Source organism: Girardinichthys multiradiatus, chromosome X (assembly GCF_021462225.1).
Source record: "Girardinichthys multiradiatus isolate DD_20200921_A chromosome X, DD_fGirMul_XY1, whole genome shotgun sequence".
Lineage (NCBI taxonomy): Eukaryota > Metazoa > Chordata > Actinopteri > Cyprinodontiformes > Goodeidae > Girardinichthys > Girardinichthys multiradiatus.
This window is the reverse complement of record NC_061817.1, coordinates 7,945,753-7,963,549: the sequence shown is the minus strand read 5'-3', so window position 1 is coordinate 7,963,549 and position 17,797 is coordinate 7,945,753. Positions and strand designations below refer to the sequence as shown.

The 17,797-nt window shown below is 37.6% G+C and overlaps 1 protein-coding gene across 2 annotated transcripts in view; it reads right to left on the bottom strand.

Moving 5' to 3' along the window:
• Positions 1-17,797, bottom strand: part of LOC124863302 (glutamate receptor ionotropic, NMDA 2A-like) — a 287,376-nt gene that overhangs the window by 91,938 nt on the left and 177,641 nt on the right. For both annotated transcript variants that reach the window (XM_047357637.1, XM_047357636.1), the window contains one exon: positions 16,704-17,132. In XM_047357637.1, the coding sequence (XP_047213593.1) occupies positions 16,704-17,132 (429 nt within the window). The remainder of the gene's footprint in view (positions 1-16,703; positions 17,133-17,797) is intronic.

Below are 17,797 nucleotides of genomic sequence, written 5' to 3'. Positions count from 1 at the left end.
GTGGCAGATGGCGACAAATACATGTAGTTTTACATTGCATGCTTACAAATAGGCAGACTGTGGATGTGAAACAGAAAGACATATGGGATGTATGTTTTAACTGTGCTGATGAAGTTGGGCTTGTTGGTAATTAAAAGTTTTTATTATTTTATTCTTGTCAGTGCAGATTGTATAACATCTATTTTTTGGTTATTTTACCCAGAATGTTTTCTGTTTAATTTATTCTTCCACAAGGACTTTTGTTCTGATTGCAACCTACTGGTTGCTGATTATAACCTACTGGTCAACAAAAAATAATTGACATAAAACTGACAAGTTTGAATCAGTTGACTTTTATCTCCATACTGTAGATTACCTAAAGCCATCATTAGTCCTAAGACATAACACATAAGCACAAACACACAGAATGTAATGGTTGACCCATATGGCAGGTCACATTAGCTAAGATGGAGGGCAGTAGGGAGATATTCTTGGGTCTACACAGGCTCCACATTAATCATGACTGTCCTGCCTCACTCCGTCTCCCTCACTCCCTTGTGTCAGTGCTCATGTACAACAAAGAGGAATTTGCTCCTCTTTTCCTTCCTCCTCTGCTACATCCTTAGAATGGGTGATGGGGCGAACTTCTAAATGGAGCATGTGGCCCATTGTACCAGTACAAACCCGCAGTGGAATGCAGCAGCTGAGGTGTTTCATGTAGGACATTGTGTAAAGGATTTTGGTGCAGTATCAAGCTAGTGAGAGTCACAAATTTTGTTTTTTAAGTCAAATGGAGAATGTTCACTTTTCTCTCTTTTTCTTTGCCCAATGTTTTGACATACTTGTGGAATTTAAACATTTACAGCGTTAGATTCATAATGTTCAGTTTGTGAGTGAGTAATTAAGAAATCATTTTGCGAAAAGTGCTCCAAAGAGTATTAATGGTTTACATTACACATGTTCTAATTTAATACTCGCCGTTCTTCTACTAAATTTAATAAGTATTTGTCTTAGAGACCATACCTGACACTCTAGCAGCACAAACCATGAAAAATGTTAGGCTACAAACATAATGATAGAGGTGATGATTTAGAGTACTGTGAGATGCTGTCTAGTGCTAAATCATGCCAAAATGTGCCTTTAGGTTGTTGTTGGTGAGGACCTGAATGAATTTTATAAGTAAAATTCTTTAATTGGCTTGTAAACAAGCATACAGTGCTTTGCAAAACTTTTTAAAGCTCCCGAACTTCTAAACATTTTGTCACATTACAACCACAAACTTTCAATTTAATGTTTTATTGGAATTTTTATGTGATAGATGAATAAAAAATAATGTATAATTGTGAAGTGGAAGGAAAATATACATGGTTTTCAAATAAGTTTCAAAAATACAGATCTGAATAGTATGGTGTCCATTTGTATTCGGCCCTCTCAACCTCACTCAGATTGGATGGATGGAGTCTTTGAACATCAATTTTTAAATCTTACCAGACCACCTGATTCCACAAGTTTAATTTCCCTTTGGGATTAATAAAGTATTTTTGAATTAAACTGAATAGAATTGAGTGTTTTCTACATTGTGCAAATAAACATACCTCTAAGATCCACAGACCAGCTGTTTCTATGCTGAGACCAAATAACACACAGGTAGACCATTTACTAATCAGGAGACTTTTGACTTCAGTTTCAGTAGTGGATTTTAGTTTGGGGGTTTCAGTGGGGGGGGGGGGGGGGGGGCTGAATACAAGCCACCACACTTTGTTTTATTTGTAAAATAATTTGAAAATCAGAAGTCATTATCCTTGCACTTCACAATTATGCAGTACTTTGTGGTACATAAAATCCCAATAAGATGTACTGAAGTGTGTGGTTGCATTGTGACAAAATTAAAAATGTTCAAGGGCTCTGAATACTTTTACAAGGTGGTGTCTGTGTTGCACAATAATTACACTACTGTTTGATTGGACATAATATGGATGCTTTAGACACCATTAGTGTCAACGTTTTTTCTAACAACCCACTTTGAATCTTGAAACCATCTAAAAAAGTGAGTACACTCGTGTTATTTTTTTCATACACACAATGAATGAATAAACAAATGAATAATCAAAGCTTTAAATTCTTTGTCTGTAGCTAAAAAGAATCAATCCTTGAATTAACATTCCTGGCACTTTAACTATACACTAATGTTGTATGCTTTTATTCAATACGTTACAGACAGAATAAAGCCCTTTAGCCTGTCTATGAGTGCTTATGTAGCACTCCTTTTCTGGCAGAGGCCCACAGAACAGGTGGACTGATAGGGTGTTGCTAGGATACGGACACAGACTTAAGTGTGTTTGCTTCAAACTGATCCTCATCAAACCTGGATGAACATTTCTGCTCACACATAAACACAGACAACTATTTTGCACACCTCAACAACACACCATGTCACTCTGTTAGCTCTGCCACATACACTGAAGTTATTGTCCAATTTAGTTTTTCATTGTCCAGCCATCTTCATGTCTGTAACCTCCTTTTTCTTAGGGGGAAGGAAGAGGGTGCAGACTTGGGGAGACAGCAGAGATAGAGCACCCACAGGAATGAGAATGGGTCGGAAGATGAATGGGGCTGAGGGAAAGAGATGGAGAGAAAGCATGGCAGGATAGGAGGAGGACTATGCAACAGAGTTAGGGTAAAAATATCCACGGTTATTTCTTGCTCCTTTCTTCTTATTTTGGAGTATAATGGATTGCAATAAGGTGAGGAGGAAGATGAGCGGTCTGGAGTAAAAGTAACTAAGCTTCACATTAAACTGTAGACAGCAGAATGGCCAAAAAAAAAAATCTGAATTTGTGCTAATTTTTCTCCACTGATAATTTTTGCCCATGCAGCCATTTTCTTGTAAAAATACATCAGATGACAAGTGACTGAATTGCAATTGATTAATTTTTATAGATGAATGTGTTTTTCATATTTAAATATTTAGCAACTTTTTCTACATTTCATAGAATGTTATGTGAAATTATTATGCTGAATTGTTGAACTGGAATATGTCTGAACCATTTCAATTTTAACTCAGTTGAATTTACTTTGGAATTGTGATTGTGATTGTTTGGAATGTATCTGCTTAGATGGACAGTTAGATTTAGTTGCATCTGTAAAGTGCATTAATATTACTTAAGGCTCAGCTGCAATAGTTGAAATAAAAATTAATTGAACTGCTAATAAAAACCCATTCCAAGTTGTGGCTTGCATTATAAGAGGTTTGCATTTTATTTGAAACAGCGCTGCTGAAGCAAGGGTTTTTTCTACAAGGATGATAGGATGATCTGCACAAGACAGAATGAGTCAGAGATGGAGACATTTATCCTTGTTAAGACGAGGGGTAGTCAAAGCAATGATGTGTACTGTCAGTGTACTAAGATCTATGAAGCCCACGAATGAACACTCTATGCCTATGAGAGAAACAAAACAGAATCTATTCAAACATAAGAAAATCAATAGCTTTTCCGTATGTTTGCAATGCTATTTGGCTGTCTGACCATGACTTAATGTTGGCCATTAAGGAAAATTATTGCCAGCAGTTGATTTATATGGTTTTAATAAGAGTATAAGGATATATTCAATTCACAAGATGAGACAATACAGATTTTGGTTTACCAGATGAGACTACTTATGGGAAAAGTGAAGGTTTAACAAATCACAAACTGTGTTTTACAAAATCCATTATCACTCCAGGACATTCCAGCCCAGTTCTGACCAATCCATACATTTAGTTTCTATGCGTATTTATTTGTATTGGGGTTTTAATGCCAAAGCAGTTAAAAAATAATATTTATTCTGTGTTTTTTACAGAAAGAATACCAATTTATTAAATCTAAAACTGTATTTTAAAGAATCTAAGTTAAGTGTAAAATTATGGAGAGCCATTTCATTCAAAATTAAATAAATAAATAAATACTGCTATTGAGAAATTATTAATAAATATTCCATGAAATAAATAAATATCCCCATGAAATAAAACAAAATAATTATGTTAAAATAAATTTGCATCTTATTTTATTTAATTCCTTTCAATATTTATTTAATTTACTTAAATATTTATTTAATTTATTTAAAGGTTTATTTATTTCATAATGCAGTTTTATTTTGTGACACTTTTATTTTGTAAAGCAACTTTACGTATTTCAGTAATTCTTGCTAGAAGACAGCATGCTGCAGGGACCCAGGGGATTCTGCGAGGATGCCAGAAGGTAAGAAGGTGCCAGACTGGCCGTAAAAGCCTGTTACGGCGGTTGCCGCTGTTTTTCTGGAAGCTGTTTGTGCAATAAGTCTTCGTCATCCTTTCAGCACGTCATACACACACATAGTGCTATTTATTTTCCATCCAAGTAAATACATCCACCTTATGTTATGGGTCTAACGCTGTTTATTAAATAATAACCAATAATGACATCATCATTTAAAAGTAACAGTTTGGGGATTCCTCGCAGAATCCCCTGGCTCCCTCCGGCATGCTGTCTTCTAGCAGGCAGCGCCATGCTTCTGCCGGCCTCAGCCACGAATTGAGCTCGGCCCTGCTGTCCCAGCGCCGCCCCATAGATAAAACTCCGCCCCCTCATTTGAATATAAGAACATGAAATAAAAAGAGCTTAAAATGAAAAACGGGTTAAAAAGTAAAAGTCACTGAACTACGTAAAGTAGCTTTACAAAATAAAAGTGTCACAAAATAAAATTATGAAATAAATAAATAAATCTTTAAGTAAATTAAATAAATCTTGAAATGAATTAAATAAAATAAGATGCAAATTTATTTTAACATAATTATTTTGTTTTATTTCATGGGGATATTTATTTATTTCATGGAATATTTATTAATAATTTCTCAATAGCAGTATTTATTTATTTATTTAATTTTGAATGAAACAGCTCAGTTTTAAAAAGCCATATTGGATATGTAATACAGTGTTTTGAGCTAGTCTAACAAAACGTTTTTATTTTCCGGTTGTTTAATATAACAGGGCAATAACTAAACAACTACTTCTTTCCTTACTTCGTAATAGGGGTCTAAACCATAAAGACAATGCCAAGCATAAATTAATTTCTCTTTATATATGGGACTGATAATGATAGCTTACATTTACTTCACAAGATGAAAAAACAACCTGAAAACAACTAAATAAAGACAAACCTTACTTTGCAAAGAAATGCCTTAGAGTAATGCAAGATCTACAGCTATTCTTAAGGCTACCATGGGTTGGGCATACCTTGCCTGGCCGTTTGAGATTTCATTGTCAAGTGTGCCAATTTTCTACATTTTCTATACTTTCTGCCATGGCGTAAATGGACAAGGAGGAAGAGATCATTTGTCTTGTAGCTTTGGCAAAAAAAAATAAAAGAAGGTGGCATATAATGCCATTATACCAACTTGGGCATCCACCGTACACCTGTCAGTGCAGCACAGAGAGTGGAAGTGGTACTGTAGGTATTCGCAGCTAGTTGCTCACAGAAGCGTGTCGATGCCAGCAGTCCTTTTCAGCTTGGTGTCACATATAAAACAGTTCAATGTGAAAACTTTTCCCCACTGAGCAGAATTGTCCCGCTGAGCTTTATTGTGTGACCCCTAGTACACGTAAACTGTTGTAAGAATTGAGCTTTTGCAGACTCAAAGCGGACGTCCAGCGGAGTCAAGTACACCCAACTCTGTGGGAGTGTTTATACCTCAAGTTTTCAATTAGATAAATTGACAATGTTTTTTTTTATTATTTATTTATTTATTTTTGTGGCATTAGTGGCCTTTATTTGGTAAGTTGCTGACAGGAAATAGTTTGGGGAGAGGGAGGGGAACACCTCCAGCAAAGGTCCATAGCCCAGGGCTCGAACCCATGACGGCATCAAGGACTATAGCCTTCATACACGGGTCGCACTCCCTACCCCTGTGCCACCGCTTTGCCTATTGACAAGTGTTATAGCACACAAATCCTGCTCTTGTTCAGGAATTCATGAGCACTTTAAGCTGAGTAACTTCAGTAAATACTTATGCTTTTGATGCATAATTACTAACTTTCCTGTACTATAGAATGTGCATTTGGTTGCATTGATATGTATTACCCTTGAAACATTAACATTAATACTTTAGAAACAGTTCTTTTATTGCCTTATTTAGCCTAATTAAATACATTGAAAGCCAGCTTTTGTTAGTCCAAGTGGTTCACACCAAATACCTTTCAGCCTCGGTTACACATTAACAGACATCTTTAGGTGAATCATCTTCTTCTCAGCCACATTTTAGGATAGCTAATCTTGTTTAGATGGAATGACATTATCTTTGCCACATCTATGTAACATTTTTTTCTTTTGGCAGGGTAAACACTTATAGCTTATCTTGATGTTTTAATCCAACATTTACTGTCTTTGCTATATAAGTTCAGTCCATTTAGGATCTGAAGTCCTTTTATTGAGTTGCCACACAAAGCACCAGAGCATTCTCTGGCTGTAGGTAGCATAGATTTATTTAGTTTTGCCCCTCCCACATCTGTTGCTGTGTACTACTGGTCCGATGGTTGAAAGAAGGCTCCTACACATTCACAAGACAAATTTATCTGTTTTAAAAAAGTTCTGGATGCCATAAAAACAATTATTCAGTCTTGATGTGGAAACTAAAGGAGTGCCACACATCACTCTTATTAGTGTAATGCTGTTTTAGACATTACGTTTCAAGCAGCGAGCTGCATATCTCTTAACTGCCAAAAGCAACTAATTAACCAGTTGATTTCATGTGTTTATACATCTACATGTATATAAAATAATATTATTCTACACAATTTATGAAACTACTACTAAATGTAGCATGTATTCTGCTGTATGTTGGCTTTGGTTTGTTAATTATTCTAACTAAAATTACAGTATATTACGTTTGCAGGGATAATTGTTATTATTCAGTTTGTGTGTTTTTCTTTAAAGCAGTCAGATCATGCTTTTTATTCTTACGTTCTCCTGCCAGCTACAATGTATAATCTCACACGGGTGTCCTGAGAGAGAACTACTGTTTTCAAGGTGAGAAAGTGCAAAAAATAAACAGGGCTGTTAAAGCATAGACATATTCCCTTACTTCTGACAAAGGTTAGTTGAGTCACCACCCTGGAGGTTGCTGTATCTGATGTTTGTGTTATAGTAATTCAACAGAGGGCCCTTATTACCACCTTTAAAATTAGTAGGTGTTCTCTATTTCCCCAGTGAGCTTGATCAGCAGAAAATTTGGAATAAAGAATAAAAAAGTGCCGTTTTGCAATTTATACCAATATGTTTTTAGATGAAACATTCAGTTCATCTTTTTTACATGTATTATTCACAGTCACAAAGCTCAACTTACATTAAAAAAGATATATGTTGCCAACTTGACTATATTAAAATACATCCATAACAATTGTTACATTTTAAGCAACACAATAAGTTGTATGTCACTGACATAAATGTGCATTTCCAAAATAATAATTATTCAAAACTCAAAAGGACAAATGGGCTAAACATTTTCTGTTCACAGATTGATCCTTTTAATCAAAACTGATTGTTTCATTGCCTTTTTTTAGTTTAGGTCCATTTCAAGTGACATCTACAACTTTTGCATGGAGTGGATGTCTGTGGATGTTTGCACTCGCAGTTCTAACCATCATATATCACCGCAAGAGACTGAAATTACCTGTCAGAACAAAGTAGTACCGCCACGCCTTTTTCACCCACACACTCACACTCTAATAAATAAGTGCTAAACCCTTTTAAGGCACACTGTTCAAAATGGCAAGGTGAACAGAACACTGTAAATCTGCCATGAAAGAACATTCTCCAATATTTCTCTTGTTTCCAAAATGCACACACACCTACAGACACTCTCACACACATTTTATCTGGAGCACAAGCTGTCACCTGTGATTGGTTCACTGCCCAGCTCTCTTAGTCGGTCATTTGTCTCCTGTTTTTATTTAATTTAATTTTCTATTACTCTGCAAAACATATTTCTCTTAGATGTGTCACAGTGGATTTATCATCTCAGCTCTCACAGTGAAAAGTGAGTGAGGTAAAACTTTGCTAAAAGTACTGACTGCACAGGGGCCACACAAGTCAATGAAACAGCATATTTCTCTCATTTCAGAACCATACCTCCAATCAAAAGGATTTTTGGTCAGTTGTTTTGGGGTCATCTAAAGCTGCAAGGAGCGTACAGCTTGAATCAAATTGATGTTCTCAAGTAAAATGAGTCTGACACTTTTTACCTTTTATGAGTTTTAAACAAATAAACAGTTTGTTTGTAGCTACAGTACGTTGGAAAAGTATTCGTATTCCATAAACATGAAGATTTTGCCTTCTTACGACTGGAAATATTAATGACATTTATTGTAATTTTATGTGATAGACCAACACAACATCATTTTGAAAAGGGAGGAAAGAACACATGGTTTTTATGTTCATTTACAGTACTTTGTTTTTGGAGTGAATTACGCCGATGTGAACCCATCCCGGACACTAAAACAGACTAGAGAACCATACCTTAGCAAGATAACAACTGCTGGTCTCTGCACAGTTTATCTGGACCCTGGAGCGGTTCGCTTACAGTGTGAATGCATGTGGTTCCCAGTGTACCACACAATATGAGAAAAGAGCAGCGCATTTGAGTAGAAGAGGAAGAAGAAAAACATAGTAAGAGTGTGAATCCGAAGATGAAAGAATTTGAAAATGTCTTATGGGCTGACGTGCAGTTGTGAATAGGTGCAGGAACACAACTATATTTGAACACCAAAGTAGCAACAGAAACCCTGATGATACAGACTTTCTTCTTCTTGCTTATATTCTTCTCAATCAGCATAATACTGGAGCAATACTGCCCCCAAAACAATCCATTGCAACTGCATGATGTTGTTTGGTCCGGTCTTAAAAATTTTAGCGTGAAAGAAAACCACGCCAACTGAAGGTGTGAATTTTCTCACTTTTACCGATCCTTGGACTGGACCAGCAGTGTGAATGTCCTCTTACACATCAAAATCTAAAAAGTGTGGCATGAATTTGTATTCACCCTCTGGAACTTAAACCTTTGTAGAACTAGATTTTGGTGCAAATATATTGTGGAGATGTTTTAGGACAAGCTTTCTACAAGCTTTCAACATGTAACAACTGAAATCATTGTAGATTCTTTGCAAAATGGCTCGATATAGAAAAGAAAAACTGTTTGTGAACAGCATATTTCTGGTATTGCCACAAACCCTCAAATAGATTTGGGTTTAAACTTTGACTGGGCCATTCTACAATATGAATATGCCATTCTATTGCAGTTGTGGGTGTATCATTAGGGTTGTAGCCTTGTTTCTCACTGTAGGTATGGGTTGACATGTAGGGTTTGTTTCATTCCACATATAGCATTTTGCATGTAGGCTAAAAAAATTAGGTCCTCTGACCCTGAACCCTAGATGTTTTTTGGCAAAGTGCAATGTGACAAAAGGTGAACAAGTTTGAATGCATATGAATAGTTTTCCAAGGTACTGTAAATGCTATAAGGATACATTTAAGGCTAATGCCATTGTTAAAATCTAGATCAAAATGACATAGGAAATTATGACTCAAAATAGTATACATGTACATTTAAGCACATCTGCCCATATCTTTGTATGTGAGAGTGTGTGCTTAACCACATCCTCCTAATTCACCTGACAGAAACTGACATCTAACAACCCATACTGGCCCGTTGCCTTGACCTAGCGTTGACCAATCATGTTTCTAGTGTCCTACCCCGAAAGCCCTATTGGCTGTACCCTCTCACCCACAACATAACCATCTGTAGGCACTCATCACTTGGCTAACAACCTAAGGCAGCAGGGAATGTGGAGTACAGAGTCAGCTGGCTCTGAATATTTGGTTTTTCCCTACAGTATATGTGGGTTTCCTAAGAAAATCGCTAATCTGTTGGGACTGCTGATTGTGGACCTAATGTGACCCCAGTAGGGGCCATTTTTGCAGTCTTTGCAAAAATGGCAATAAACATATAATAGTGATATGGATTAATTAAATGTAAGATTAACATTTTAATTAGAGGATTTTTATGCTGCCTTAAAAGCCTTGGTAAAAAAAGGCAAAAAACATTTGCTTTGCTTGGGCAAGCAAGTGCTATGAATGTAACTACAGTTTTATAAAAAAGTATTTGCTTCCTTTTTTATAAAACTGTAGTTACATTCATAGCATTTGCTTCCTGGCTGCACGGTGGTGCAGTTGGTAGCACTGTTGCCTTGCAGCAAGAAGGTCCTGGGTTCAATTCCCGACTGGGGGTCTTTCTGCATGGAGTTTGCATGTTCTCCCCGTGCATGCGTGGGTTCTCACCGGGTACTCCGGCTTCCTCCCGCAGTCCAAAGACATGCCTGTTAGGTTAATTGGTCACTCTAAATTGCCCTTAGGTGTGTGAATGAGTGTGTGCATGGTTGTTTGTGTGTTGCCCTGTGATGGACTGGCGACTTGTCCAGGGTGTACCCTGCCTCTCGCCCATAGACTGCTGGAGATGGGCACCAGCTCCCCCGTGACCCACTATGGAATAAGCGGTAGAAAATGACTGACTGACTATTTGCTTCCTTACAGATTTATTTCTTTTTTATTATTTTCCTTTTTTGTCATGTTATCAAAAATAAAAATAAAAAATCAGACAATGAGGAAATGGGTAAATCTAAAATGCAGATTTCAAATGACGATTTTATTCAGAAGGGAAACAAAGCTATCCAAACCGAACTGGCTCTCTGTGAAAAAGTAAACAAATCTTGAATTAGCTGTGATTAACCACATTTTTTAGTTCAGTTTCACTACCACACAAAGGCCAGATAAATACCTGTAGAATCAATAAATTGCTTGTCTCACTGCATGAAGTAGGCTCAAAGATATCAATCAACAACCAATCATGTCATGCAATTGAAACAAATTCAGGAACAAATGATAAACAAATGCATTGGCATCTATAATTCTGGAAAGGGAAATACTAATGCTTTGAGGCTGGAGCAAACCTCAGTAAGAGTCATTAACGATAAATTGTGAAAGCATGGAACAATGGTAGACCTTCACAGCAGTGGCTGGCCAACCGAAATGACAAAAATTACTCCAAAAGCGCATCAACAAATTATCTATCTTCAGTGTCAGTGTTCATGATTCAACAATACAATAGAGACTTGCCAAAAATGGCATCCAGGGAGAGTTCCAATTCCCAGATAACTGCTGACCCAAAAGAACATGAACGCCTGTCTCACATTTTTCCAAAAAACTTTTAGCTGATTCCCATGTTTTTTGGGAAAAATATCATATGAAATTAAGAAATGGAAGTGGAATTTTCTAAGGTATAAATCCCATCACATATGGTGTAAAACTAACAGTCAGTCAGTCATTTTCTACCGCTTATTCCATAGTGGGTCACAGGAGAGCTGGTGCCTATCTCCAGCAGTCTATGGGCGAGAGGCAGTGTACACCCTGGATTGGTTGCCAGTCCATCGCAGGGCAACACACAAACAACCATACACACACTCATTCATACACCTAAGGGCAATTTAGAGTGACCAATTAACCTAACAGGCATGTCTTTGGAATCTGGGAGGAAGCCAGAGTACCCAGTGAGAGAACCCATGCATGCACAGGGAGAACATGCAAACTCCATGCAGAAAGACCCAGGCTGGGAATTGAACCCAGGACCTTCTTGCTGTAAGGCAACAGTGCTACCAACTGCTTCACCGTGCAGCCCAAAACTAACAGTATTTCAGAAAAATAATATTGTATGGTAGGCTGGAGCTGCTTTGCTGCCTTAGTACCTTGGCTATTTGCCATAACTGATGGAACCATGATTTCTGCTCTCTGCCAGGAAAACCTGAGGGAGATTGTCTGACCATCAATGTGACCTTAAATTTAAGGTCTATTATTTGTTTTTAAACACAGCTTAAAGGTTTCTGTGATTTTATTGTATTCCCTCTAAATTCCCTCAAAGCAAATTGGATATCCTTGTCTGTGAATGGTACCATACAAAAAGAAAAAAAGAAAACTACCGTTGCCTCGTTTAAACACACATGTTTAAGCAGCAGGACAATGATCCGAAGCAGACATGTCCCCCTCTCAATTTCTCCAAAAGCCCAAATATGAAGCTGTCTAATTAGTCTAGTTAAAGTATGCACTTAAATCCAATTAAGAGCTGTGGCATCACCCTAAACAGGCTGCCAATGCAGCTGACATAATTCTTCAAAAAAGAGTGGGGCAAAGTGTCTCCACAATGATGTAAAAGGCTAACTGACAGCTACTGCAAATTCTTGACTGCACTTATAAGATTTAGGAGACAAGTGCTTTTTCACACAGGGCCAGATTGGTTTGAATAGCCTTCTTCCTTTAATAAATATCTCAGATAACTCAAGATAACTCTAAAAGCACTTTTCAAATTCATTGTCTAATATCAACATTTGTTTTGCAATTAGAAACATTTAAGCATGACCAAAAGCAAAAATAGGAGATATCTGTAAGGGGACAAATATTATTTGCACATTAGCAATAGAAACCCTGGGATGAAGGCATTTTTCACTGTTGTAAAATAGTGATGCCAGAAACAACTTTCATTTTGACAAAATTTGAAGCCCACATAACTAGTCTTGTTTGGTAAGAGATGGGCAGACATCTATTTGCTTTTATATGCAACTTCTCCTCAGCATAATTATTTCCTAGACATGCATAGTTTCAGAAATAAGATATAGCCCAATGGAGAAATAGAACTTTTCTGGATTTATTTTGGTAAAACAAAAATTAGGAATCAGACTTGAGACTTGATATGTAAGAGTATAATTGTTTTTATATACATCAGTGGGATGTAAAGACAGGTTGTGCCCAGGTTGTGCCCTGCTGCCAGATGGAACTCAGACAGAGCTGGCAAAACCTGCAACATCTCCCACTGGCTGATGGGGTTGAGCGCAAGATGAGGAAAGGAAAGATGAGAAAATGAGATATGTAGGAATTAATGAGAAGAAGAGCAGAAGGACTCATCAAGGAGCTCTTCAGATTGAGAGAGCACTCATTTATAGTGGCTTCCCACTGTTACCACATCTCAGTGTTTCCTCTGCCTCACTCTTCACTGGCGAAATCACAAACTACCCCCTCAAATTCCATTCACAGATTTTTATTATTCTCTCCTATGTTTAATTCCAACATCCCTCTTTTTTCCAAGCTGTAAATGTAGATCCCTTGGCCCAATAGCAATTGCATTTTTCCCCTAAATTACTCCTTAACATAAAATTTGATGCAAAGATTAATGACAAACTCTTGCAGAAAATTATGCACTTAAGAACAGACATTAACACACATCAACTATCAAGGGTTTATTTCAATTGCTGCTATTTCTATTTCAAAATGTCACCGAAGTGTCGTGTATTGAGTTTTATTCTAACTGGAAAATCATTGGCATCTCATTACAAGCTCAGGGTTTATTAGTCATTGTCCAGTTTCATTCCTCCCAATCCTACTTCCATTTTATATCTATTAACATACCATTTTGTGCATGACTGCTGCAGATCATGTATTTTTTGTACCTCACTTTCTTACTGAATTATGGACATAAAGAAACCTACTGCTAATTTCTCAGCTATAACCTATTTGTTTATTATTATTATTATTATTATTATTATTTTTGTTTGTTATTCAATAAAATTGTTATACTCTAACTCATTCGTTTAGGTGAGCAGGATCCTGGATCTGTTTCTTTTTTTAAATCTTTTTGTTCTTCTATATAAGGTAAACTTATAAAACTAAGTCACTGAGATTGAATAAATTAATTAATGTATATTTATAAAGCTCTAAAGTCTATGTGTCGGGTTCTTTAATAAATATATGTTTTGAAAAAAGTAGCAAACATGTTTAACATAAGAATAAAGCTGAACTGAATGATCCTCAAATATTAAATTAAAATGAATACAAAATTAACACCAATTTCTAGCAGTGTCACATGTTTAATTTTGTTTACTACAAGATTTTAACTGGAGAGCTTCCTCTGTTTCCAAATTATGTTGTTTTTTTTTGGGGGGGGGGGGGGTTGAGAGCTTCCATCCTGTTTTAACAATACTTCACCTCAGTATATGTAGCTTTAATGTTCATAGTATAATTTATTTCTAAAGGACTGTCTTGACACAGAAGGGCTGCACGGTGATGCAGTTGGTAGCACTGTTGCCTTGCAGCAAGAAGGTCCTGGGTTCGATTCCTGCCCTGGAGTCTTTCTGCATGGGGTTTGCATGTTCTCCCCGTGCATCTGTGGGTTCTCACCAGGTACTCCGGCTTCCTCCCAGAGTCCAAATACATGCCTGTTAGGTTAATTGGTAACTCTAAATTGCTCTTAGTTGAATGAATGAGTGTGTGTGTGTGGTTTTTTTGTGTGTTGCCCTGCGATGGACTGGCAACCTTGTCCAGGGTGTACCCCGCCTCCTGCCCATAGACTGCTGGAGATAGGCACCTGCGACCCACTATGGAATAAGCAGTAGAAAATTACTGACTGTCTGACACATAGCAAACTGCTTTAAAAGTATTTTTTCCAAAGCATTTTGCTTCTGCTGTCAAACATTTCATAGTGGCACAGTAAGTGGCACAGAAGGGTTGCTTGTAACATTTTCTTCTGTTGATCCCATGCAATCATGTGTGGACATGATATCCTGTTCTTCAGAGCTTTGCTTTGAGCATTCAGAATACAGGTCCTTCTCAAAAAATTAGCATATTGTGATAAAGTTAATTATTTTCCATAATGTCATGATGAAAATGTAACATTCATATATTTTAGATTCATTGCACACTAACTGAAATATTTCAGGTCTTTCATTGTCTTAATATGGATGATTTTGGCATACAGCTCATGAAAACCCAAAATTCCTATCTCACAAAATTAGCATATCATTAAAAGGCTCTCTAAACGAGCTATGAACCTAATCATCTGAATCAACGAGTTAACTCTAAACACCTGCAAAAGATTCCTGAGGCCTTTAAAACTCCCAGCCTGGTTCATCACTCCAAACCCCAATCATGGGTAAGACTGCCGACCTGACTGCTGTCCAGAAGGCCACTATTGACACCCTCAAGCAAGAGGGTAAGACACAGAAAGAAATTTCTGAACGAATAGGCTGTTCCCAGAGTGCTGTATCAAGGCACCTCAGTGGGAAGTCTGTGGGAAGGAAAAAGTGTGGCAGAAAACGCTGCACAACGAGAAGAGGTGACCGGTCCCTGAGGAAGATTGTGGAGAAGGGCCGATTCCAGACCTTGGGGGACCTGCGGAAGCAGTGGACTGAGTCTGGAGTAGAAACATCCAGAGCCACCGTGCACAGGCGTGTGCAGGAAATGGGCTACAGGTGCCACATTCCCCAGTCCTGGGCTACAGAGAAGCAGCACTGGACTGTTGCTCAGTGGTCCAAAGTACTTTTTTCGGATGAAAGCAAATTCTGCATGTCATTCGGAAATCAAGGTGCCAGAGTCTGGAAGAAGACTGGGGAGAAGGAAATGCCAAAATGCCAGAAGTCCAGTGTCAAGTACCCACAGTCAGTGATGGTCTGGGGTGCCGTGTCAGCTGCTGGTGTTGGTCCACTGTGTTTTATCAAGGGCAGGGTCAATGCAGCTAGCTATCAGGAGATTTTGGAGCACTTCATGCTTCCATCTGCTGAAAAGCTTTATGGAGATGAAGATTTCATTTTTCAGCACGACCTGGCACCTTCTCACAGTGCCAAAACCACTGGTAAATGGTTTACTGACCATGGTATCACTGTGCTCAATTGGCCTGCCAACTCTCCTGACCTGAACCCCATAGAGAATCTGTGGGATATTGTGAAGAGAACGTTGAGAGACTCAAGACCCAACACTCTGGATGAGCTAAAGGCCGCTATCGAAGCACCCTGGGCCTCCATAAGACCTCAGCAGTGCCACAGGCTGATTGCCTCCATGCCACGCCACATTGAAGCAGTCATTTCTGCTAAAGGATTCCCGACCAAGTATTGAGTGCATAACTGTACATGATTATTTGAAGGTTGACGTTTTTTGTATTAAAAACACTTTTCTTTTATTGGTCGGATGAAATATGCTAATTTTGTGAGATAGAAATTTTGGGTTTTCATGAGCTGTATGCCAAAATCATCCATATTAAGACAATGAAAGACCTGAAATATTTCAGTTAGTGTGCAATGAATCTAAAATATATGAATGTTAAATTTTCATCATTACATTACAGAAAATAATGAACTTTATCACAATTTGCTAATTTTTTGAGAAGGACCTGTACTTCATGACTATAGCAGAGTGCAGCGCTGCTGTACCTCATATCAAAAAGGACAGACAAGAATCAACAGCAGTCAGTGAGGTCTGACTGGAAAAGCATGTATTTCATATCTGGAAAATATAACCATTAACAGCAATTTCATCCATACAGAAAAACTGAAGTGATATAAAGAAATAACAAAAACTGAAGACCTTTTACATTTTCTGGATAATGTAAATAAAACCGAAACATTTCTGGTATGGAATAAATTTGGACACCCCCTTTTACCCCAACTTAAAATGGCTAAAATCAAACTTAAGCTTTCAAATTGCATTAGCATTACCGTGAAATGGAAAAAGAGGATCAATGGCCAAGATCCATTACAATCTATTTACAGACACTATATTAAAGCAAATCTAGTCAACATGTATATACAACATGAATGCCAAAATAGATTAATAGAAACTCTTACTTGTGTAGTGCACTAGGTGGCAGCTTTGATGTCTTTTCCATCTGTCCATAACAGGATGTTTTGGCTTCAGGGATGTCGCCGTACTCCACCAACATAGCTGCTGCGGCAGATGTTATGATCCCCAGTCCGTCGCGAACTCGTGCCTCCAATGGATAGTCCCAGTCATCGTATGACACTGAAATCATCCCCGATGGAAACGCTTCTGGTGTTATTTCGGGGTTCCCAGTTGTGAGTGATGGCACAATCCAGATGTAACCAAATCCAGTTAGGCCCAGAGAGCGGGCCTCCTCCAAGATGTATACCGCTTCGTCTTTAGAGCAGTAGAGCAGTACCACTGGAGACTGGACCTTCTTGAGCATGATCTGAGACCGGCTGTCTTCCTCCACGGCATCCAGAGTTATTATATTCTGCAGGTCCCAGCCCACAAAACTAAAGCAATAAAAGGGAGAGGAATAAAATGTTAATATTTAACTAGTAGATGCTCAAGTGTTGGCTGGGGCAGCAGTAATCACCCATTATATTTAATATCACTGGTTATTGTTGCAAGAATCCTAACAGGTGCAAGGTGCTAATTGTTAGGGAAAATATATTAAGGCTAAATGGAATGTCAATATTAAAGTCTGTGCTGTAAAATGATTCTCAGCAGGTTTTATCCCACAGAGTAAGCACAAGCTGAACATAATTAAAAAATTCCAAAATGGCATAATTCCTCACTGTTGATTAGAGACCAGTACTGATTAATATGATATATGATTGGAAAATATATATATATATATCATGGGTTCTACAGCATTAACACAAAAATAAAAATAAAATAAATAGAACCAGATATAAACAGTATTTAAATGAGAAAATAAAGAATTATTCATACTGCTCTAAATATATTGATTATTATATTTATAATATGTGTTTGCAGCAAGATGCTGCATAATTTCTATAAATTTGTTGTGGAGAGCGTGATCTCTTCTGTCATCATCTGCTGGGGTAGGAGCATCAGAGCCAGGGATTAAAAAAAGCTCAACAAGCTGATAAAGAAGGCTGGCTCTGTTCTGAGGACTCCTCTGTAACCTCTGGAGATCATTGTGGAAAGAAAG